We start from the raw sequence: 24,276 nt of genomic DNA, 5'->3' as shown, positions 1-24,276 counted from the left end.
GGGTTACATGAGTTCAAGTGTGTGCACATGTTTGCACGCCTCTTCCTGGACAATCTCTCATCTTTACAGTGCAACTTTGTGGCAGATGAAATTGCAGTGCTGTCAGGGAGTAAATTGTGGCTCTGATAAACCAGCAGCTGGCTCCACTGTGCACTTCCACCTTATTTGATTTGATATTATTATTTTCATTCTTTTTTATTTTAACCTTTTATTTATTGTTTAGTGTTTTTGACCAGATGTTGATGTTGATCATCATTTGTGATACAGACTGATATTGAGGTGGATTGGTAACTGAGCTACTTGCTGTGATTTACACATCCAGGAAATGTCTATCCATCAATTGAGCATTGTTTATTATTTTCTGTATTTGGTGGACCCCTGATTTCCTCAGTGTGTTATTCCTCGCCTCTATGTAAATTGGTAGTTATTGTTAAAATCCTTAGAAGACTTGATTAGGGATATCCTATTGTCTTTTATATTTAATATAAAGGTGACTGTAATAGATTTAGCCATATGAAACGTATGATGGCCACTGGCCTGATGTTATTTCTTATGTACTGAGAGGTGTTTCCTGTAAAGATTTTTTTAACACACATGTACATCTCTACATACATGAGTAAAACTATTTGGTGTGTATTATTTTGGTACATGTGTTTTCTGCTCAACATGTACTGTTTAAAACCATTAAAACACATTTGTGGATATCGTGTATACGTATTTAAGGGGACTTCATTATTCATTTTTTTATTTACCTGTAACACAACTTGACTGTCACTTGTGGATATGTCATGTGAACTAGGTTTTGCATTTAAAGACGTCGCCTTTTCAATTGAATTGCACATAAAGGAGGTATAGTATGTAGACTTTTTTATGTTGTTGACTGCTATTTCTTCTTGTCCAGCACCTGTTTTACACAATTTTTGGATTTGCGCAATTACTATGTTTTTCATGTTGTTTCACTGTCCACTTCGGCAGGGTCCGACAACATCAGAATACAGCTGTGCTCTAAAGGCCTCGCAGCAGGAGAAAAGGTCAGGAGACTTCATGCTTGATGTCGCTTGTTTCTTTCCAGCTGAGTGAGTGTGTGTGGCGATCCATCTGAAAGTTTGTGCTAATTTGCCCGATGATCTGTAATACAGGTACATGTACATGTGCTGGCCTCTATGCATCCCCAATGACCCTGGGCTAATTGAAGAGCATCATTAGAGGAAGCCTATGGGACTTGAAGTGTCCTGTCCTGTGCTATCAGCTGACAGGGAACAGTAGATAACCTTTCCCCACGAGAGCCCAGTCACATTATCTCCCTCTCCAAGCCCTTTTGTTCAGGACGGAGGAGAGCGACGTGAGAAAAGCACTTTGCGACCAAATAACACCATCACCTCCACTCCTCCCTTTCTACTCGCAGCACGTCCAGGCTCTTCTGGGACAATGGCCGTCCCTGAGCTGCTCTGTGCATGATGCTAAGAGGGGCTCAGTGCAGAGGTTGGGTGTGCCAAATAAACACAACGCATAAGTTTTGACTGCAGTGGTCATTTCATACACTGCGGATATAAACCTTTATCAGCCCTGAACAAAGACAGATAATTAGCTGGAATAAAACCAGGGGTGTGTAGTAACACATTACAAGTAATGTACATAAGAAAAAAAGTTAAAAAAATGTTTTTCTTAAGGTAAAAAGTACTCTGCATTAGGGATGGGGATTAGTTGCAGATGGGCCTCTAACCATGATGGCCGACGAGAAAACGCAGATGGCCTTATCTAGAGCCAGTGTTAGGTCTGTCTGTTCTGGGCAGTGAACATGGCAATCTCCATAACGAGCACCCGCTCCCTATCTAGATATAAATGGCTCATTTTAAGGTAACAAAACTTCAGTTCTTATTTTCAAGTGATTATACTCTAAAGAAAACTTATTTTATTATATTCCATATATCCCCCTAAATCCTGCACACTGGACCTTTAAAAAATGGTCATTTTCACTTTTGCTTGAGTCTTTTTTTAATGATAGTGACTGTACTTTACCCACCGCTCAAAAGATCAGTTACAAAAAGCTTGGCTGCTACACACACTTACACTATTCTACAAAAATACACACAAAAAGAGGAAATAATGGACGGAAGGTTAAATTGTTATTTAACGGAAAGAAAAAAGAAATATTTTACCCTTGGGAAACACAACAGCAGAAGAGAAGAATGGATAAATTCTGTAATAAAAAAGCACATAAATGCTACAGGTGATTACAGTAGCTACAAATATTAAACCTCTGGGTCGTCGGGGCGCCCTCTAGCTTAGTGAGTTGAGCATGCGCTCCATGTATTCTGAGTCCTTCGCAGCAGCCTGGGTTCGATTCCGGCTTGCGCCCCTTTGCTGTGAGTCATCCCCACTCTCTCTCCACCTTTCCTGTCACTCTCTGACTTCACTATAATAAAGGCAAGAAAAGCCCAACAAATAATCTTTAAAAAAATACTGCTTCTGGGTTGTTTATCTCAAAGCAACACCTTTGCTTTCAGATTCCTTTCTCAACACAAGTGGGACTGAACAGCTAATATTGTTGCTGTCCCGGGGAGGTTTACTAAAAGTAGCAGAACACAGAGGGCAACGGAGAGAGGGGAGGAGAACTGGCTTGGATCAGCACGCACACACATGCACACAAACAAACACAAACATATCACATGCCTTATCTAATGACAGGTTTGCCTTCCAGGGCCAGGTATCGGAGCAGGAGGGCAGTGGAGCAGGTGGTGCAGAGAAACTAGCACTGCTAGGCTGGGCAGCTCTCCATGCCAGGTGGCACTGCCAGCCAGCAGCCCCCCTTCTCTCTCCACTGCGTCCCCATCCTGGAATATACTGTTCATCCTGCCCCCGTCGGGAGGAAGAGGGCAGGAAGAACAGAAGGAAACCTGTCCGGTATGACAGGCTGCTTAGGCCTTCATTACTGCGGCATGGTTTGCAGAGAGCAAGGGATTGCAAAGATTTTCGGAAAGGCTCAAGTAGGACTGGGCTGAGAGAAATGGAGGCTAGAGTGACTCTGTGGCCACTTTTACACTGCTTATTGCACTGTTATTCCGCCTTGCTGTTCTGTATATATGGTAGAATTGCAGAATGGGAGGACTGAGCACTCTCCCCTTTAAGCTTTCACAACAGGGAGTAACAGTGCCAAAACAGAGTCCGGATAAACAGGACAGCTGGCAACACATTTTCGTCTGAAGTCGTCACATGTCGCTGCTTTGTCAGTGGATATATTATATTACATTTTACGCACCAGGTAACCTGCGTCTGTTGTTGACCTTACAGGATGCCGCAACCAACGCCGCTATGTCAACAAAAGCACATGTTTAGAATAAGGCTACAAAAGCGCTTGGCAACCAATGCCAGGACATCAACAAAAGCACATGGATAGGATTAGGCTACAAAGGCAGGGATGCTAAGGTTTAGGCAACAGAAGCATGTGGTTAGGTTTAGGAAATAAACATAATGGTTTCTCTGTACATTCATATGGGAATTCATATTCATATTGGATCCATCCACTGCTGCTCATGCTCCTTATATTACATTGTTACTGGCAGCATTTCAACTTGACGCCATGCAGTGGCACATCATACGGTTCCGACAGATTTCGTCCAGCCACGTTATCAACTGACACTGCCCGTTAGCACATCATACTGCCATGAAAGGTTGATCATGGGCTCTAAGGGTGCATGTGCTATGCATGAAACCCACCAGCGGAGATTTAAAAAGGAGCTGTTAGCAGCTAACTCAAAGAAGAAGAATAGTGGCCACAAAGACTGCAAATTAGAAAAACAATGTGGTGCGGTAACTCCTTACCCTCCAAGCAGAGAGACAGATCAACAGCAATTTAACAGGGACATTAAATGATTGTTATTGCCATGTCAAGCAATTGTTGCTATTTATAAAGTGCATGTTGTGATGTTTGTTATGCTACATGTCACGTCCATTACGCCTCTTTTGATTCCATAATGCTGCACAAAGTCATGCAGTGATGACGCTGTGATTTGGTTCTGTGTAAAAATGCAAAGAAGGCAAAAAAAGGGACTTCATAGCAGTCCTATAGCGTGATCTCTGTGTAAAAAGGGCTTGTGAGTTGTTTGGTTGTGGTGGAGGAATAAAAAAATCTTATGCGTACTGTCTATGAGTGAACCCATTCAGTCAGAAAACATGACAGACACGTATGCATTTTTCATAGGGAATCACCAAGGGACTCACACTGTCAATTCTGACAGTAAAGGAAGAGCAGAGTGTGTGCATATCTCCCGAGCTTAGGACGGGTGGGAGTGGGGGAGGGCGAGCGTTGACCTTACTATTCTTCTTACAGCTGAACACTTCTGCTGAGCCCATGTTCCTTCTGAGACATTGGAGGGCACGTGAGAAAATGAGCAGAATTATTCACAATATTAAATAAGGGCTCAGACAATGTCAAGCGGAGACATCTGAGTGTCTTCTGAATCAGACAGAGGAGAGGATGTTTCACACTTTGCTCATTTTACCACATAAACAAGCACAATAGGCTGAATGCTCATTTTTTTACGAGGCAACTACAATGCACGAATCCTAACCAGGAGAAACTTGACCGTAATGACAGCGTTGCTTCATCTTTTGTTCTCGTTCAGATAAAGAAAGTTGGTAGAAAGTTAAATATTGAACGTTTAAACGTGGAACCCTATGATTTCAATTCTTTAAGAATTATTAAAAAATTATTATACAAGAAGAACAAAGTTTTCTTAATGAATTTAAGGTAACATGGGGCGAGCAATGTTCATGATCATTTTGAAGGTACAGTGTCTTTCATTTTGTAAGGTATCATTTTCAAGTAGCACCAAATGCTGGTATTTAAGGTGTTATAGAGAAGATACAACTAAGGCTTTACCCATTATGTACACGTCAGGCTCACTGAAGCGCAGCCAAACCAATACAGTTTTTCAAAAACATTCAGAGACCCCAGATAACCCGCAGTGAGCTCTTGGTACAAGTTACATAAGCCATAAAAAGAAACAGCAAGTCGTGCACACCACCTGAGCTTTCTCAGCACATTAGTTTTCCAGGTTCCGGATAAAAACTCTTAAATATGAATTACGTCAGAGCACTCCTCCACTTACACACAAACACACTGTCCCAGCACAACAAGCCATACAGAGGTCTCTCTTCCTGTTGCAATCAACAAAATCTGCCAATATCCTTCCCCTCTTCCTGTCCCTCGATGTTGTAAACAGGGGTGGCACTGTGACAAAAGTTAAATATTTGGCCGGTGTTTCTTTTCCTGGCTTCAAAAACAATAGAAACACTTGACATGGCTCCAAAGCCTTTAACTCTCGCTTGGCTGCATCTGTCTCATAGATGCTATGCACTTGCTGTGTATTCTGTGTCTTCGATCTTTCCATCCTTGACTGTCCCAGGCTGCCACGGTCTGCTGGCAATAGATACAGTTGACATCCCTCCAAAATCTTTACCCCCCTCCCCCTCTCCACCCTTTGCTCAGTGGCCTGTATTTTCCCCGTTTTGTCAATCTCACTGTAACTCACTGTCTGTCTGTCTCTCTCTCTCTCTCTCTCTCTCCATCCCAAATCCAACAATCCTTCATGTTCTTTTGTGTCCAAGCCGATATTTGTTTGCCTCATCACCACACAGGCTTTAAGGGCTCTTCTCTGCGTAGAATTGCCACGGCTGACATCATCCAAAAAGCGCAAGCTCACTTTCCATCTCATCTTTTTCACACCATCGTCCTCTCCTCTGTCAAACCCTTCACTCACGCATGCTCCTCTGAATGCTAATGCCCCCACCCTCTTTTCATCTCTGTTATTGGAGACCACATGGCTCTTTCTGCTGTTCAGCACATCTGTCAGTTTCAAAGCTTTTCTTGAATCAGTAGTAATTTTCCTCATAGTAGTGATCTGCCTTGCACTGTGTTGTTTTAGAATAGAGATGATATCACCCTCGTTCAATGTTTCAGTTGATTTTAATAAAAGATTTAAGAAAAAGACTGTGGACCCCTTTGGAGTTGAGTTACTGCTGCAGGACTCACCAAACTCAAAACATCTACTTTTTATGAGCTGTGCAAAACAGCCAGGTTTTTAGCTTTGTGACAATGTTTTTGGGGTTTTTTCAGATAATACAATGAGTTTTTAAATGGTTTATTTAGCATACCAAAACAAATAGCATATTTCGACTCTCCTCTTCCCATAAAGGAACACTTTCAGTCCAGGAAACTAAAATCTTCTTCTCCTATCTTCTTTATTCTTTATATATCATATAAATTTAGGCAATCTTGTCTCTCTTTAAGGTAATTTTGTGTCTCTTTATGGTCGTTTGTAGAAATTTTGTGTCTCTTTTCAATTCCTTTGCCTCTCTTTCTGGTTGGGTTGTGTTTTAATGGTCATTTGAGCGTGACATTTTGCAGGTGAAAGCCACAGAGGCCCCTGACACTTTGGGCCTATGCCCAGTTGACCTGTTAGGTAATCTATCCATGGCTATATGAAGAAATTTATGATTACTAAATCCTAATGGCGTTCCTCTTCTCTATGATGTTATAAATCTTACGTTGGTTCAGCCCATAACCTTTTTCAAACTACTGTCTTCATCTAAAACGAGCTAATTATCACAACAAGGGACCAATTTCTAATTGATTTCAGACCAGGAGTTATAACAAAACAAAAAAATATCTTTGCGTGACAGCCTTGTTCTAATTGAAATTCGATTTAATCACACGTTGAATTATCTCAACCTGCGATGCTATTGACCCACAGCTATGCTACCGCTCTCCCATCGATTTAAACAGTGACCGAGTTTATGGCTCTGGATAAATGATCAAAGCAAAACATGCAGCGTGGACAAACATCCCTCCCTCTTATGCTCTATTACTCGTCATCCTCTGCTCTAATGCCACAGACTCTGCTTACTCAACATTTTGAATAATGGCATCTTCACTGGGGGTTGATGAGGAAAATGTACTTCATCTTCTGCTGAGCACTGCGCCGCTCCCTGAGGACTCTTTATATAAAGCAGCCCAATGATACAGCAGGATTAAATGAGGTTGCTAAATACAAGCTCAGCTTCCACCACAGAAACCCCTGAATCATATTCTGCCTGAGACGGAGACGCAACTTGTATGTATGCTGATGGTTGCTTGCACATTGACCAGCATCCTCTTCTAAAGCGGAATTGACAGGTTCATTAAATCTCAGGGTCAAGTGTAGAATAGAGGGCCGGAAACAATTTGATATGCAGACCGTTAAGATAAGCAGTGCTGTAATGTTTGTTGATGAAGGTGTCGTTTACAAAACTGTGGAGGCAGCACTCTGACTCAACAGTTATAGAATGAGACAGCAGAAAGATGGACGGTGGAAAACATAAAAAAATAAATAAATAACAGGGGACAAGGAGGCAGAAAGGAGAAGTGACATGAAGCGAGACAGATTGAAAGTGATAAAAGGATGGAGGACAATCTCTGAATATATCACTTAGCAAACACACACACACACACACACACACACACATTCATGCAATAAGTCAGCAATTGGCCTTTAGGAGTGACAGCATGGGGTATTCCTGGGGCTATAAAGTACGTGGATGGAGGAGCAGCTGACAGCTGGAGGGGCCACAGGAGGGATGTCCCCCAATGAAGCCACCAGAGAGAGCTGAGATGGAGACAGGGAGAGAGAAACCATCCACACCTACTATACACTAAAGCTCGGCTGATACAACCTTGATGTATATACGTTGGTCTAGAAGTAACAAGAAATTCCACAGAAATGCTACATATTGAAAGATCTATTGAGGCTCATTGCATAACTAGTGTAAAAACCGTTTTTGTAAACAAAATAATAATAATAAAAAAGGAAAGAATATTATCAGATTTTTTGATGTGATGAAAAATAATCCAGGGAAACACTTAATTTGAAAAGTCTACCTACATACAGTTTAAAGAGCATTCATAATGTTTCAACAGCTTATTAGTTGAGATTAAAAAATTCAAATGTTTCAACTATATGGCGCCATGCTGTGCAGCTGCCTCCTTAGTAGGTCCTCTGATTTTCATTTTAGGTTATTTTTAGGCTTTGATGTTTTTCTAGGCTTGTGTTTTATTCTTTTTTTAATCTGCTTGTTGTCTTAATCTTTTGTTTTTAACTTGTTTTTATTGTCTTGTTGTGCTATTCATTTTACTGTGATCTACTTGGCCCTTCAGTTTCCTTCAGGATAACTAAAGTTAACATAATATAATATGTGACAATTCACTACATATTCTCAGAAAAAGTTAGCTAAACTCTAACCACCGGTATTCACTCAACCTATGATGCACACTTTGTGTGAGTCCATTATTGCATCTCAATTCGCTATGCAGATTGTTAACAGGGTCAAGTGCACAGAATAGGAAGTCTTGGCCCAGGTATCTGTTATCCAGATATCTGGCAGTTACAGTGGATACCTGGACATTACCCCCAGAAGCTAAATCGTAACTGTAACACCAACAACTGATGGGTTTCTTTATTGTACAATACAATATTGGTTTCAATTAATAGAAATTATCTTTTGGACTAGTTTATTATCTGGTGAAAAACATGCTAAACTTAGTGCCTCTTACCAGTAACCCAAAACACACAAAAGACAGTCCAAAAGCATGATGATGGTATCACAAACCTCAAATTTAAGCAAAATGTTGGTATGTTTTGGTTTGGCTATGAATCATTTCACAATTTTTTAACCATTAAGTGTCAGTTAATTGACTTACTGATTAACTGGTTAACAGTTTGACCTCTATGGCACACACAAACACCATCAATTACTCAAAATTTCAAAAAAATCTGTTATTTCAGATAACAATATGCAACAACAGTAACATGCCAGAGCAACCAGATGGAATCTTCATAGTAGCTGCTGATTTTAATCAACTCATCCTTCAGCTCCAAAGATGTAGCAGAATCAAGGACAAATGTAATTTCATTTTTTAAATTTTGTTTAAAAATATGATGAATAAATCTACCTTCTGCTAAAGGACAAAAGAGACTGCGGGAGATAAAAGATTAACAGCCATAAGTGAGTATATGTGGGTACTGAAAAGATAATAGGAGAGAGAATAGGAGAGGAGAGACAACAGGGTGCAGGGGAAGAAAAGAGGGGTCAGAAGTGAGGCAAAGAAAATGACTTAATATTAAGGGCTCTTTCTATAAAAACCAGGTAGAGTGTGTGAGAGACGAGCATTTTAAAATAGAGGCTTCCTTGTTCTTAAAGCTGGTCTTGGACACTATAAAATTCACTTCATCGCCTGCAAATAATAACACACTTAGGCATGTTATAACTGTTATGTTATGACAGACAAAAATATACTGAAGGAATTCACTGATGAAAACACACATTTACTGTTGAATACACACACACACACAAACACGCAGAGTCAATCCATGCAAGCTGAGTGCAGTGGCAGGCTTCAGGGTGGACTGGCTCCCCCGTCATCTTTCCTCATTCATAATTCACACAGCCATTTATCACTCTCTCTCACACACACACACACACACACACACACACACACACACACAATCCCGCTGTGCACACTAACGAGTCACTACAGCCCACAAACACGGACAGGGTGCGGTTGCATGTGTGGGTGTTTGCACGTCGCGCACTCTAAAGTGCATAAAAGTGAGTCTGTGTAAGTGAGTATGTGTTTGTGTGAAGGAGGGTGGGTGGGGGTTATTGTGTGTGTGTCACCTTAAGACTGAGCTCCATCTGTCAGTGTCGGCGGTGTGTGTCTGTTAGGAGGAGTGCTGGTATTTTCTGTACCCTTGATCACAAAGGAGAAAAGCTTAGGATGCATCAATGACTCATGATAGCAATTTATCACCCGAGCATCTGCCGACCGCGAGGAGAGCTTAGCCCTGCGCACAGCTCAACTCGCACCGTACAATCTGAGTATCAAAAATACAGCAAGATATGCATTGGGAGAGAGAGGCAGACTTGCCTTCGTTTGCTTTTTCAAGGTTTAAAAATGAAAGTGTGTATGTCTGTGTAGGTGTCCGTCAGAGATGCGGCGGCGAAGAGTGGCTGCACAAAAATAGGCCTCCGCTTGGCTTTTACCTCAATATGGAGGCCAGCACTTCAGCTGAAAAAAGTCAAATTGGCCCCTTTCTCCCAGTCCGAGCACCAGTCCTTCCATCTAAAATGAGCCTCCAGTTACCAGCTGACCCACGCCCCTTTCAATAGCTTGTTGCCATGGCAATTAGCCTTGGTAGGCCCAGGATGTAGAGCTAGGCTAAGTGTATGTGTTGCTGCATATGGGAGACTTGCATTCCCATGTGTTGTGCTGCAGATGGTGTCATGACTTCAGGTGGAACCAGACAAAACAGGAGGAACCTTAGTTCAGTTTTTTAAAAGTGGGGCTGTATGAGGTACTTATCTGTAGTGAGTCTGTCTGACATTAAAGTAAACAGTGAAATACTCTCAATATAGGGTACATTTAAACTAATTTGGGATTTTTTTCAGGTGGGACTTTTTTTAGGTGGCTAAATTACGTTTTATTGCTGACCGTAGCCACCACAGTACATTGCTTAGATTCTGTGGCAAACTGCAAGCCTGCTTCTCTAAATTAGTGGCGTGCTGACTGACATCTCCTGTATGTAATTGATTCACTACAGTTAAGTACCCCATACAACCCTACTTCAAAGATCCAAACTATCCCTTTGAGGGGCAATGTTATCCCTTTATTGTCTGTCTTTCTACCCCATTTCTTGCCTTTCTCTTGTCTGCTTTCTATTTGTTTTCTACGGGAGTGAAGTTCTATTTGCATGAAGATATACAAGCAGATGATCTTACACATTTGCATATGTGAAAACTCCTACGGCATATGATAACATTGAAGTGCTGTTTGCAATGAAGGAGAGAGCAACAGGGAGATTCCTTTACAAACTCTAGCTGCGCTAAAGCCATGTTAAAGCATGTCAAGATGCCATGATATCTCTGACACTGCAAAGATATATTTATCCCCAAAGGTGATGAAAAGAGTTGAGTTGTACTGGTAATGCATGCCTCATTTATTCAGGAGTCTGACTGTAAATGCGAGGAAACCCATGGAGTAACTATGCACTTTGTGGTTTAAAAATAAGACAAAACGCATAACTAAGACATTAAGTATACTATCCTGTAGATAAACACTCTTTTTATCCTCCACTACTCCTAACCTCTGTGAGTTATAGGCTAATTATATGAGAGAGTAAATATCTGCCACATGACCACCTCCACACAGCAGACCAATGCATGGCTGCACTGCATTACCCCACCAGTTTAATGGTTAATGGAGCAGCTGAAATGTGGAGTCAAAGCACATTACTCTCCCATTTCACCAGATGCCCAGAGGGGAATAAATTGAGGTTATTTGTGATAAAAATGTGTAAAGGCTGTGACAGGTCTTGGTCAGGCAATTTATCTTTATGTTGATTTATGATTTATAAATTTATCGTTTAAGCTCCAACTCAGAAATGTGATAATACAGCATTTTGGAACATGTATTTATTATTTATTTATTCATATTTTTTTGACTGGTTTTATTTTAGGGTTTGGTTATGTAGTTTTTAACATATTTAACATTTTGGTTAGCACTGGGCCACCTTTATCATTTATCTTTTATATTCTTGTCATGTTTTATCCAGTATGTTATCTATGGTGTCTGAAACTATGTCAATAGATGCCCTGTACTTTTAACTGCAAATTTGATATGCCTAGGTACAAAAAAAGTAACTTGAACCTGAACCTCTACTTTTGCCTTCAAAACATATTTACATTCAGGAGAATGTTACCGTTCACTCAGCTAAAAACTTATTTGAAGTTCAGTAAAATGTTGCACTTTACATAATTTCTTTGTCACATTTCTTCATCACATTGAAAAAAATCGGGTAACTATAAAGAAACTCAGAAAGTTCAGTCTTTCACAAGGCTAAATGCCCATCTCACAATGTCAACGAAAGTGAAAAATAATTATTGCATCCACCTTATGATTTAGATCAGCTCCCAGATGTAATGAGCTCTTCCTTCTTCCAGGCTACACCTTTCCAAAAATTTTGCGAAAACTGTGCCAAACTATTTTCTGTCATCCTGTTAACAGGCAAACAAACCAACAAACAAACCGGAGTGAAAACAGCACCTCCTTGGCGGAGGTAATTAAGAAGAAGTCTTAATTAAAAGTCTGCTAAGAGGTCACCTAAACATTCTTCATCAGCACTGCCAACTGATATTGTTTTGAGTTCTTCCTTTACTAAATTAGAAAGGCAGGAAGCTTCTGAGCAAAGTGAAACAGCATGTGTTTGACAGCACGTGGTGTAGCGTGTTGTACTCCACATGCTACATGTGTTTGTGTGTATTTGACATGCTCAGCAGTGTCAGCTGCTCGCATGTGTGGCTCCTTATCAAACAGACTGTGGTGGCACTGATATCAAGCTCTCTCAGCCACCTCTCTCAACCACCTCACGCTGGGTCATCTTTGTCAGAGTAGATAGAGGCAGGACACTTTACCATTGAGTCAATGGAGCTGTCCCCTATAGGGAGTCTGAGAGGTCTGCAGGATCCGCTGATACACGAGTACAATAGGATAGGTAGATGTTCAGAGGAATATCTCCAACATCAGTTCAATAGAAAGCTCCCGGGGCCATGCAGGTAAGATTATTTACAGCCTTTTGACAAAAATATGCTTTCTGCTTTTTTTGCTCTTGATCCAGAAACTCATTACATGCCGAGTGCAAATCTATTATTGCTTGCCGGGTCGAAGCAGCAAGTGATACCCTTACTGCACAGTCCTCCTGAAGGAGTACAGGTAGTCCAACCCTGCTGAGTAACAGTGTGACACAGCAGATAACCTGAATGACTGCAGCTATAAAATCTAGCTAATCACCACATCGAAGACCTTCAATAACCTTGCCACAATGGCCTCGTGTTTGCAGAGCACGATAAGCGATCCTGAAGCTCTGCAAACTTGCTCAGTATGATGGGGCCGAAAATGATAAATGATGAGATTGCATTGCTGCAGGCTACTATGCCATGCTGTGCTAAACCATAATACAGAGTACAGGGTGCTACTGTACAATGCAGTGTGATGTATTACGCCATTATGCTCTGAGCAGAGCTGTAATCTACCATGCAGAGCCAAGGTGTTCTAGGCAGGGCTCTGTCGCTGCAATACAATATAGCAGCTTAGAGTACCCCTGGCAGTCTATTCCCCTGGCAGCCTCTGAAGAGCCACGTTCCCCTTTCAGACGTCAGATGAAAGGGCAGCTACACAGCACAGCTTGCTGTGTATTAGTAATCCCAGGATCCTTTTACCACTGTTTTTTATAAACCATCCCAACAGCTTCCACCCCAGCCTAACTATACTCAACCTCTATGTCTGCTCCTCCTTACCCTCTCCTTGTAGTAAGCCACTCCACTCCACTATCGACCCCCTCCTGTCTTTCTACTGTAGGGCTGAATGCTGTGTCTGCATACTGATTTGGACTCAGGAGTCTAGACGAAATTATGCCAGGTATTTGATTTGTTGGCAGGGGGGAAAACAGCTGTGTATATATTAAGAGTGAAAAAGCCAAACCATTTAACTTTTTGTCAAGTACAGCAGAGTGTAGACTGACAGCACACACAGCACTTTAAGGCCCAGACACACCAAACCGATATCACAGAACTCGTGGCAATGAAGGCCAACTGTTGCATCGCCTCACGTTGCCTGTGTCTCAGACGAAAACTCGCACTTGAACACAACACAAAGACTACAGCCAATGACCAGCTAGCACCTTTTTTCAGTGCCAGCGTGAGAGGAAATAACTCTCCATACCAGCAGGCAGTGGTAGTCTGTATTCATCACTCAAAGAAGGACACTGGAAATAACCGGAAAACTGACAGGACAGATTTCGTGCACTAGTAAGAAAGGCTGGGTATCACTTAAAAAATTAAAATACCACTACCAATACCAGTACCTTTAAAGTGATACTGACACCAATAGAGTACTTTATTCAATATCGTTTTTTTCCCACTGCAACACTGTGTGTTGTAGGCTAAAGCTATACTTTTTGGTGGCACAATTAACTGCCATGCTGACGTTTGAGATACACCTCTAAAACTAAGGTGACAGACCCTCACTGACAGCCCAACACTGACAGATGGCTGACTGTTGGGCTTGATGTATCAGGGCCCTTAGATGTGAAATCCAGAGGCTTAAGTGTGTACAACCTCTCCTTCTCTGCTTGTGGTTCACACAAGCAGAGAAGGAGGTCCAGTTACATGGAAGCTTAATGTAATAGTGGTAAGGCAATGCTCCTGCGGTTCTGCTCTTTAGTGCAAACACCTATCAGAACAAAGCTGAGTCTCAGTGGGCAGAAATGGACCACAGTTTAGAGCAGTTGGCCTACCTTCACTGTCTACATCTTTCTTGCCTTCATTTCCCCTTCCCTGCGTCTTTAAGTGTAACCTCAAAACCAGCCTCATTAATCGTTTTCAAGGTCGCAGGTAGCTGCCATAATTCTCCACAGAGCCTCAGGCAAATACTATACTTTGCTGATTGACACTACAACCCTATGGAATAGCTTTCACAGAGTAAGGGTTGTGTGACTGCGAATGTGTGTGTGTGTTCATGCGAGCCTCCCAAAAGCACAAATGGCTCTCACGATAACCAATACCTGCTGCAGGCTCGAAGTAATAGGGCCGGAGTGAAGGGACACAGAACATTTATCACAAGGACCATTTGCTGCTCTGTACTCAAATCAATCCTAATGTAGCTAATCAATTATTGTTCTGAAGATTTAAAGGTGGACAAGGAATCGGGACAAATTAATATTGTGGACCAGAATACAAATGATCTTCTGTTTTAAAGCCAGCACAACTGCTGGCCTTGGTTGATTCTCTTTGATATCCACATGACATTAAAAAGCTCTCTTGTTGCCTCATCATAAATAAACACAGCCATGACAGCCTCATTATAGGCAATCAATATAATTTGCTGTGATATAGACGGCTGGCTGGCGGGCGGCTGATGTGTTTGGGATCGGGATAACACCAGGCTAGTGTAGGAAGATATGATGATGGAGAATTACTAACATTAATCACTTTAGCCAAGCAGATTACCCAGTCTTGCTTCATTAGAAATCTCCTGCAGGGCGAGCAGAGAAGAGAGCAGGTTGCGAGGGGATATACTGTACGCAGCAGCCGGCACAGCTTTGGTCGGCGGTTAAGTTGGAAAAGGTCATGCTCATAATGCTCATAATTTCAAATGGATACTGAGAATGTTCCTTACCTAGAACTGATGGTTACCCAGTATTTAACAAGTATTGGTTGAAAGGGGCTGTGCAATTATACGCAAAAGCTGTCAGAAGCTGTCATTTATTTAAATGTTCTTTCGATCAAAGGTGGTCAAAGTGGAGCAACTAGTGATCATATGGTTCATTTCTCATATTTTTTATTCACTCATTCATAATGAGGTATAGCACTAGCCTGGAAGATTCACAGCAGGAGAGAGGAAGGACAGATACAAAACAGGAAATTCTAAAAAGTAGAAGATGAATCTGCATTAACTAATTCTTTTGTCCACGTGTGAGCACTGAAAACGAGCTGTGAACACAGCAATGACATGCCGTCATTTTTAGGTTAATATGGCAAGCTTGTTAGCAAACAATTGCTAATTTACACATCAAAGGAGCAACCATATGATTTATTTAGAGTCATGTGTCTTCTATTGAAAGTGAAGGCCCAGACACACAAACTGAAATCAAAGAACAAATGGTGAAGAAGGCCGACTGTTGTAAAGCCTCACGTTGCCAGAGTCTCAGTCAAACAGTTGCACTTGAACACACCGCAAAGACTACAGCCAACAGCCAACTTGCACATAACCTGTTTGAGAGTAAAAAACACATCAGACGGTGGAATCGTCTGTTTTCGTCATTCAAAATACACAAACCAGATTTAAATCGACATCAAAGAACTAGTGGCAATAAAAGCCAACTTTGCTTTGCCTCACATCATATGTGCCTCGGCTAAAAAGTTGCACTTGAACACACTGCAAAGACTACAGCCAACTAGCATGTAGGTTCCACACATGCGTGAGAGGAAAACACAATAATAACTAGATCTCAGATCTTACTGCAACAATCCTTAGGCAACACCAGGGCGTAAACAATTTCATTTCCCCTGGAAACAAAGGCTACTTGAAGGAGAGAAGAAGCATCTCTGGCTCTCTGTGGTGGTTCTGTCACCAGCAGAAAGATAATAAGGCCACAGTGACAGTCTCCTCTGAAGGGATAATCTTCTGCAGGTGCCATCATTCTGCATTAAGCACAAAAGGAAGGACAGGTACTTTCCAGGGAAGCGGTGCCAAATATAGCTTCCATTTCCAGAAAGGAAAATGCACAATGTGCAGCCCCTTATAGGGACAAATACACCAACTCTCTTGTACAGAGAGCCTCGTGGGCTGCACTGTTCAGATCATCTCAGTATCATCAAATGAGATAAGGCTGCAACTAATTGATTATTCTGCCAATCATATCCTGTATTAATTGATTTATCATCAAATCCTGTAAATGTCAGGAACTAGAGCTGAATGTAATTTATTACTCAACTGACAGAAACTCAATCAGCAACTATTTTGATAATTGATATGTTTTTAATTATTTTAAAAGCAAATATATCTAAATATGCCTGGTTCCTGAATCTCAGTGAGTTTGTTTCCCTCTCTGTTTAAAGTTGTTGTAAATTGAGTATCTTTGCATTTCGTAATGTTATTTGGACGAACACTATATCTGAAGACTGTGCTTGATCAAACTGTAATGAGCTTTTTTTGTTGTTTTTTTGACATTTTATAGATTAATCAGTTATTTGACAGAATAATCAGCATATTCATTAATAAGGACAAACGAGCTGTAGATATTTTTTGTTATTATTTAACTCGTGCTGAAATGGTAAATTACTTAATCATCAGGCTATGAATCACCAAATTTAATATTGATTAAATCTTTTTAATCATCTATCCGGCCAAAATACCAAACATTCACTAGTTCTAGCTTTTCAAACGGGAGGTTTTCCAGTTTTTCTCAGTGCTCATATCCTTGTAAATAAAATATTTTTGGGTTCTGGACAGTTGGTCGGACAAAACAATTAATCTGAAGACACGTACCTGGCACTATTTCTACAGCGTAAACAATTTTTGAATTAATCAGAAATTCAGATTAAGCTGTAATGAAAATGATCATAAGTCAGAGCTCAAAGCTATCTGCAATGTATTTAAACCTTCCTTAGCTGTTACTCAACCTCAAACACCAGATATCATCCCGGTGGGATGTAAACCGAGCCACAACATCTCCATTAGCTGCTAAAACCACAGGCCTCGTGTCAGTGCTGAGGAGCCAACAGGACGCAGCTGCAACAATCAGCCTACCACACATGGCTGCACCCCATGTGAACCTCTGCCACAATGAACCAGAAATAGCTTATAATTACAGTGGTAAGTTTTAAATAAGACAGCATAAACTTTTAAAAATGTCTTCCTACAGGATGAGATAAAAACCTGACTCTGTGGCCTCAGCCCTAAGTTATAGTGTAACTGTAAAACCACTTGTATGCCAAAAACTATTTGTGAGAAAGCACAATATCAAACTGACTTAAAAAGGACATCAAATATATATATATAAGACAGCTGCACAGCCATCAGTGCCATGGTCAGAGCAATTTACTTCTGCGTCAGGCAACAGGGACCAGACCCGGCCAGGATCTATGCCTGGCTGCAATGGTACCCAAGTGATTTACACAGACTGAACCAGACAGTGGAGGGAATTTTACAGCACAGGAGCAAAACTCTTTCCTGACAGCCAGCTCTCTCACTGGCACAACGTATCTAGAGGGAGAGGATAAATCTTAAGAGGGGAACTCAATACGCGATGGAGGCAAGAAAAGGAGTCAAGGAGAAAGAGGAGGAGCTGAGGTTGGGTGACTATGGGAAACACATTTATCCTCACAATTAAAAAGGACAAAGGGATGAGTGGTAGTCACCCATTAATCTAAGAGATGAGGGGAAAATGCAGGCCCATAAATCAGGTCTGCAGGCTGGTAAACAAGAGCCGCTTTCGCTCCATCTTGTTCCTTGACAGAGCACAGCACTGATTTCCCAGCCAAAATAATGGAAATCTGTTCAGCATCCTGCAAGGTAGAACATTTTTTGATAGTTTGTGCACACAACGTATTAATGTGTGCACTTGAATTGCAAATGTGTATGAACTACCAGTCCATGCCTTAAATGCTCTGCACAAAACCTGACGTGCAGCCTCCAAGGAAGCACATTCAGCATCTATTGAAACAAAAATAAACCTGAAATGCAATTCAAAAGGGCAGATGAACACCATCTGCACTACCTTAGTCAGACACTGTCACTTCACTTCCACAGGCTGATAATGGATCAGCGGGCCTTGAATGATGAAAAGAGCCATTAAGCCAACATTTGGTTACACTGGGGCGATTTGCATAAATGTATCAAATAAAAAGCTGCAGTCAAGCAGTTTAGAGGCAAGGAAGAGAGAGGACAAGATAGAGGGGTGAAGATGAAGCTGCAGGCAAATCTCTATTAGAGAAGGTGACGGTTGCATTAAGTTGTAAAGCAATCCCTGGGGTTCAACGCGAGGTTAAGAGAACAGGACACATTGAGGACGTCTGGAAGGCAATGTAATTGAACAAGAGAACAAAGAATAGGCAGAGACATGGTGGAAGAGAGGATGGGAAAGAACAGAATATGGCATCTGTCTGTGATACAGTCATATAAAACAAACAACACAGAGGACACTTGTACAGTAACAGAACCAAACTCTTGCCAGCCCATCTGTGCCGGGCACATGATGCTAAAACCCAGAGTCGACCTTGACCAATGCAATGCAAATGCTCCCCTGCCACTGTTCTGATTCACCTGGGGGGGTGAACTACAGATATTCTGGAATAAGGCAATACAGGACATTGACTTAAGCACCTAAAAAGCACCTGGGTACTTTGGGGAATAATTGCAGCGATACGTTTCACTGTTGCAGCCAATCTGTAGCAACAACTGCTGATCTACTTGTATTATTCTTTTTAGGAATTCAACAAAAAACCTTTTTTTCATACCGCAAACTAAATATAAAACAAGCAATAATTTCACCCCAGAGAAATTTAAGGAAGATATTAAATATTGCATACTACTCAAGCCTAACAGCAATTCAACTCATTACATCACCTACCTTTAAGCTGATCAGCCACCACACTCTGTCCTATTCTCTCAATGACTTGTCCGTCTTCATGTTGGTAGCGGTCATCCAGAAAGTTTGCAGTCGCCTCTGATAGATGGACCTTCCCAGCCACCCCCAGCTGCTCCATTAGATTGGCCAGGTTGACATCATTTGACCAAACATCAAACTTGAAGCGTTTCATGCCCAGGATGCCACACAGTACAGTGCCAGTGTGGACACCCACCCTCATGTTGACCATCTCCCTCTTCTCCTGGCAGAACTGTTCAATAGCCTGGATCATGCCCAGGCCCATCTCCACGCAGCAATAGGCGTGGTCTGGTCTGGGTTCAGGGCAACCAGCCACACAATAGTAACAGTCTCCCAGAGTACTGATCTTTTCACAGCCAGTGAGCTCACAAAGCCGATCAAAACGTCCAAATAAGTCATTAAGAAGCCCAACAAGGGCATGAGCAGATTTGTTAGCAGACATTTTTGTGAAACCCACAATGTCTGCAAAGAGAATACTAACAGGCTCCATGCGTTTCATGTTGAAGGGTCTAAAGATAATCTGGCCTCGAGGGATGGAGGTTTTCTTGCGTTTATTGTTTTTCGGGCTAGAGATGGCAGCTGCCGCACCGCTGGTGGAGTATCTTTTAACAGAACCATCCCCTATCTCCTCGTCACCCTGCTTCATCAGTTCATCTGCAACGATTCTGGGCATGACGGAGTGGATCATTCGCTCCTTCAAGGCTTTCTCCACCTCCAGATCTTTGCCATGCATGATAGCTTGTCCCACTTTAAGGAAGGTGCTGCGTGACCGCACCTCTGACATGATGAAGAGGTGGATGCCAATGGCGTGGGCACAGAGGTGGAGCAGAGCTTTAGCTGGGCCAAGCCAACACAATGTATCCCAGTCTGATTGAGAGGCTATGCTCCAGTTATCCCCTGCCTGAGTCAGGTGCAGCCAGCCCAAACTCTCAAAAAAGACAGAGTAGAGAAACCCGAGCAGGACAGAAGCATAGAGACGAATATGGAGAACGCTGTAAAGCAACAGAAGAACTTCAATGCAGAGGGAGAATGTGCCTACAGGAGACAGACAAAGGGACCAGGTGCTACCTCCCACAAGCTTGTCATAGGACAGGTTGTATGTGGGTCCCATGCCACTGAACTCCTCCACATCAAGTGCAGGTGTGGGACTCTCCGGATCTCTAAAACTTGATGTCTGGATCTGAGGGGCCAGGGTCAGGGTGAAGGTTACAATGATGAGCAGCAGAGATGCTTGGTTGTAGCAGCGAGAGTAGAGCTTAGTAAAAGTTAAGAGGAAGAGAAGGAGGCAGAAGAGGAGGAAGGACGCAGTGGGAAGGAGAAAGGCAGTCCTGTCACAGCGGGTAGGGTTGGCAGCAAAATACAATCCCCAGAGGAGGGCAGCGGCAATCAGGTAAAAGAGCACATAACGGAAGCGGCGCTGCGTCTGAGGGAAGCATCGTTCTCTACAGGCTTCCTCCAGGATCGAAGAGTCAAATTTTGGGTCCCAGAAATGACCCGCAGATCTCTCAAAAAGCTGAGGCATCTTCTTCTGTGAACGAAAGCTCTTGACCACCGGCCTCCTGGCTCCAGACTCCCCAGAGCTGCAGCTGGAGGAAATGCTGTACTTGCAGTGCTTGGATCCCCCCATGAAGCCTCCCCCGATTGAACCCAGCGGTCCGCCTACATGCTTGTGTTTGACACTACTGCCAATCCGCACTGAGACGCCTCCATCTCCACTTGAGTCACAGTTTACTTCTGTGTTGTGAGGCAGCAGTTGTTGATGTTGCGGGGATGCCATGTTGCTTTTTCAATCTATCAAAAAGTCAAAACCTATGTGGACAGGATGGTTATGTTGAAGACAGATTTTTAAGGCAAAGTATGGGGCTGCAGTATAACAATTAGAGCAATGACTGTTAACTCTAAAACATGGGAAAAGGAGAGTACATAAAAAAGCCTTTCAGAGAAAATTCCACTTAGTTAGCAGTGTGGCGGCTGTAGAAAACACCAGCAGACCTTCCAAAGATTTTGAATAGTTCATTACTGCAGCTCTTGACGTCAATCCCTGCATTCCTCTACGTTCCTGTCTGTTTTGACACACTTGAGACTGCAAGGTTTACTCACTGCTTGCTCTGATCCTGTCCAAGTCCACTCAGCTGCCTAACACACAGTTTCACTCATTGGAGAGGTGTTTGGGAAAACTCAGAAAATTACAAAATAATGTTGGTAAAGGAGAGGTTGAAAAACAAAAACACAAAAGTGCAGAAATAGGGGTTATTGATAAGTTGAGAATAGGTGTGGAATATCAGATCCAGTTAAAAGTGTTATTGAGTGTTTTCATGAAGTGCCCGCTGCAGTCAATATACTATCATTATTGGTGCATGTCCATTATCCACTCTGTTCCAGTGGGGATATCCAGTAGCATAATATGCCGAACTCCTCAGCTTCACCACGTTTTTGTTTGCAGGTCTAAGCAAAACTTCACCCAGAGCACATCGTTGTCAGTGTTTGCTTTCACTCTGCAGATTGCAATCTTGATCGAAAAGGCCAGCATTTAATTTTAAGACGCAGATCAACTTTAGGTAACGGGAGCGAGGGCGCAAAAACCTGCCATCAGGGCTTTTATTTATACCCATACGCTCCTTGCTGCAGGGCCTAATCGCGACTATCTCCGTGGACTGAGCCCCGTCCTTTCCTGACTTTCTGCTCGGGAGTCTCCGCCACCGCTGCGTCTCCAAAACCCACAGGGGATCGTGTGCACGGAGGTCTGCAGGACACAAATGCATGAGACGTGGTGCGCAGAAAATACTCGAGTTTTATTGCAAGAGCTTAGCTGTCAGTGACTGGTGTGCAAACACGCTCCTCCAATGCACCAACCAGTCGGATCAGTGTTGATCAGTATTGCTTTGGTATCCAGTCACAACAAATGTCGCCAATTCATCGTCTGAGTGCACCCCGAGAAAACTGTCTAAATATTGTGACCATGCCGGTTCCTGGCTGTATAAACACCCGGACAGCTGAGGGAAAAATGCAGCCTTGAGCAGACTACATGAAGTATCGTCCAGTCTCTCCTTTTCTCTGAAGTAAACTTTGCCCACGGCAGCTCGGTCTCCCCCCTCTAAATGGCAGACGACGAAAGCCCGGAGAGAGTCGGGCTAATTAAAAGGTCTCCACCTCCGCTCCACGTCCCCCACACCGAGAGTCCCACAGGTCAACGTTGAGTGCTGCGCTCACCCAGCCACTTTAATTGAATTGCACGGGATACACAAGAGAATATCTTCATACCTCCACACACTTCCCCTTAAATCCAAGACATACATAAGGAGCTGAGGACTGCTGCATCTTCCAGCCTCTCCAGTCCCTGCATCGTCCACAGAGAGATGATCTTATCCCCGTTATCTTGCCGCTATCTGCGCGCTGCAGCAGCGTCGACACCTGCATGAAAGGTTGTGCGCTATCCAGGCGCGGTGGGCAACGCAGTGGCCGCAGCCGCCACCATCTTCTGTGCGCTGACAGCCTTCCAGCCGCGAGTAGTATGTATGTGTGTGTGTGTATGCTGGTGATGTGTGAAAGCCCCAAAACAAAATAGAGGTGATTTCCGCCCTTTTCCTTTCAAAATAAAACCCTTATGTATTTCATGGCACATAAAAACTCATTTGAACTAGGGTTGCAAATTGTATGTACTTTCCTTAGTCGATTGTTGGTATAAAAAAAAAAAATTAACGATCTATTAATTGTTTAATCATTATTTGAAAAAAACATAAAAACTTGGTTTATTTAAAACAATAACAAATGTGTTTTCCTCAATCAAAGCTCACAGCAGCGTGTTGCATAAACTTTTAACATTCGATTGATTTCAATTCGATTGATTTAATTTCATGTATGAATCAATTATTAACCACTGATTAATCAATCTGCAATTAATTGGTATCATCCCTACTGGGCATTCACCTGCAGCTTCAAACTGGAGATAAAGATGGCATACAGCCTAATTATTTGTCTTCAAAATAAAGCATGTATCTTCAACAGAGGTCTCTGACCCAAACAGGGTTCTCAAAGTCACAGTATGAGCACAAGCAAATTATTGTTTGATATATATATATATTTTTAAGTAAATTTATATATATATATATTCTCCCATTTATATGACTCCAACATCATATTAACAAAGATAAATCAGCCTATTTGTAAAACAATCGACAACTACAACAAAAACATTTAATTTAGTAGACAACATTGATGTAGGCTAACTTTTAATCATTAATCTTTATCAAATGAATCATTTATACATTCATACATCATAGATCAAAAGATCCATGATGTATAAATATATGAACCTGTCAATAATTATTATTTTAATGGCTTAGTATTGTATGCACTATATTAAAGTATGTTTACTCATGACAATTTAGGCCACCTTACACATTACCATAGTCCCAGTTAAATATGCAACTTAATTTTATATATGTTGTAGGGCATGATACTCAACTTAAATTGTTTGGGGGGCACTTCTGTAAAATGACAGGAGGCCAAGGGCCAGTCACAGCAGCCCCTTTCCAAGATTTTAGGACATTTGAAGGTTTTAGAGCATTTTGGGGATTTTTATTGATTTGTTTTTTTTAGCTGGGGGAAATATCCCACCTGCTGCACAGTGGCACCTCTCAAATAGTTAAAATGAAGCTAAACATTTGCCTAAAAAGAAAAACAGCCATTATCTATTTCTGAGGCCATGCCCGAATAAGCTGACAATTAAACTGCCAAACTATGACAAATAGGTTTCAATTTTCCTTACTGTTTGACTCATATGGCTGTAAATGCTCTGACATGTGAGCCTCAACCCCAAAGTTGATTTAAAAAAAAAAAAAAAAAATCAATGTAATTTATTATTTTTTGAAAAAACGTGTCTTTGCTTCCGTTTTGGTGGCTACCGTTGACTTCACGCCTCTGTCTGTGTTTGGAGGAAGGGTTGATTATTGATGGCAGGGGGGGGTACAGTCTAGGTAGGCCTACGTGCACGCGCTTGGTGGAAAGAAAAAGACTG

General features: G+C 42.0%; 1 protein-coding gene across 3 annotated transcripts in view; it reads right to left on the bottom strand.

The window, feature by feature from the left end:
- Nucleotides 1–21,370, bottom strand: part of LOC121956605 (adenylate cyclase type 9-like) — a 36,545-nt gene extending 15,175 nt beyond the window's left edge. For all 3 annotated transcript variants that reach the window (XM_042504913.1, XM_042504914.1, XM_042504915.1), the window contains exon 1: nucleotides 19,224–21,370. In XM_042504913.1, coding sequence (XP_042360847.1) covers nucleotides 19,224–21,036 — 1,813 coding nt within the window. In that variant the 5' untranslated portion in view covers nucleotides 21,037–21,370. The remainder of the gene's footprint in view (nucleotides 1–19,223) is intronic.
- Nucleotides 21,371–24,276: the final 2,906 nt, after the last annotated feature.

The sequence above is a fragment of the Plectropomus leopardus genome, chromosome 17 (genome assembly GCF_008729295.1).
Source record: "Plectropomus leopardus isolate mb chromosome 17, YSFRI_Pleo_2.0, whole genome shotgun sequence".
Classification (NCBI taxonomy): Eukaryota; Metazoa; Chordata; class Actinopteri; order Perciformes; family Serranidae; genus Plectropomus; species Plectropomus leopardus.
Note: the sequence above shows the minus strand (reverse complement) of the source record. Positions and strands in the feature narration are given on the sequence as shown.